General features: G+C 34.3%; 1 protein-coding gene across 1 annotated transcript in view; it reads right to left on the bottom strand.

Annotated features, from left to right (window-relative positions):
• Positions 1-8: 8 nt before the first annotated feature.
• LOC105315625 (ankyrin-3-like) overlaps positions 9-968 on the bottom strand; it is a gene marked incomplete at its 3' end in the record, with an annotated part of 3,189 nt that continues 2,229 nt past the window's right edge. Inside the window, exons 4-5 of the mRNA XM_011410337.1 lie at positions 190-906; positions 9-102 (exon numbers count right to left, since the gene is read on the bottom strand). Of these exons, the coding sequence (XP_011408639.1) occupies positions 9-102; positions 190-906 (811 nt within the window). The remainder of the gene's footprint in view (positions 103-189; positions 907-968) is intronic.

Genomic DNA, 968 nt, shown 5'->3' with positions numbered 1-968 from the left:
TAATGTACTTGACTATACTCAATGATCCTTCTTCACAGGCTACATGAACTGGAGCCATTCCATTGTTATCTTTAATAGTGAGATCCAACTGATGCTCCTCCACTAGATGTTTGAGTATAGGAAGAGAATGACTTTTACATGATAAATGAAGAACTGTTGATCCATTTGAAGTTTTAGCTGATATGTCACAGTGACGAAGACTAGTGAGGTAGAGAGCTATAGCAACATGTCCTTCCTGACATGCTTCATGAAGAAGTGTAGATTGAGCATCATTTCTAGGATCGGTGGCATTGATATCAAATGAATAATTGTTTAATAAATGCTTTAAACAATACAAACGGTTGTATTGTACAGCATGAAAAGGTAATAAACCATTATTATATGAGATAGCATTGATATTATACTCTTGAAAGAGCCATTCTAGTATATGAACATGTCCATAGCCTATTGCAGCTTTGAATGATGATAAGTGTCTAAATATTTTTGGATCATGTTTATATTGTGTTATTAACAACTTTAAAAGATCAAGATTACCAGAAAAACACGCCCATGCAACACAACTGAAGCCATTGACGCCCTCAATACTGTCGTCACATTTCATTTCATCAATTAGAAATGTAACCAGTTGTACAACACCACTAAAACAGGCAAAATGAAGAGGTGTGACAATAATAAAATTAGTGAAATGTAATAAACGATTACATTGTGGATAATTGTTAATAACATGTTTAATAAATAAATAGTGGCCAGAAGCTGCAGATAAATGGAATACATTATCTTTGTGCATATAACTTTCATCCAAATCGCAGCTGCAATCTTTCACTAAATACTCCAAGACATCAATAGCACCAGTTCGAGCTGCACAATGAACTGCACCTTCACCATCCTCACCATTAACATGAGGATCTAGCTTGTATTCATTTATTAATAACTTAATTAATGGCAGCTTCGTACTACTGATAGCTTTC

The sequence above is a fragment of the Amphimedon queenslandica genome, unplaced genomic scaffold, assembly GCF_000090795.2.
Source record: "Amphimedon queenslandica unplaced genomic scaffold, v1.1 AMPQUscaffold_9175, whole genome shotgun sequence".
NCBI classification, from domain to species: domain Eukaryota; kingdom Metazoa; phylum Porifera; class Demospongiae; order Haplosclerida; family Niphatidae; genus Amphimedon; species Amphimedon queenslandica.
This window is presented reverse-complemented; position numbering and strand designations above follow the sequence as displayed.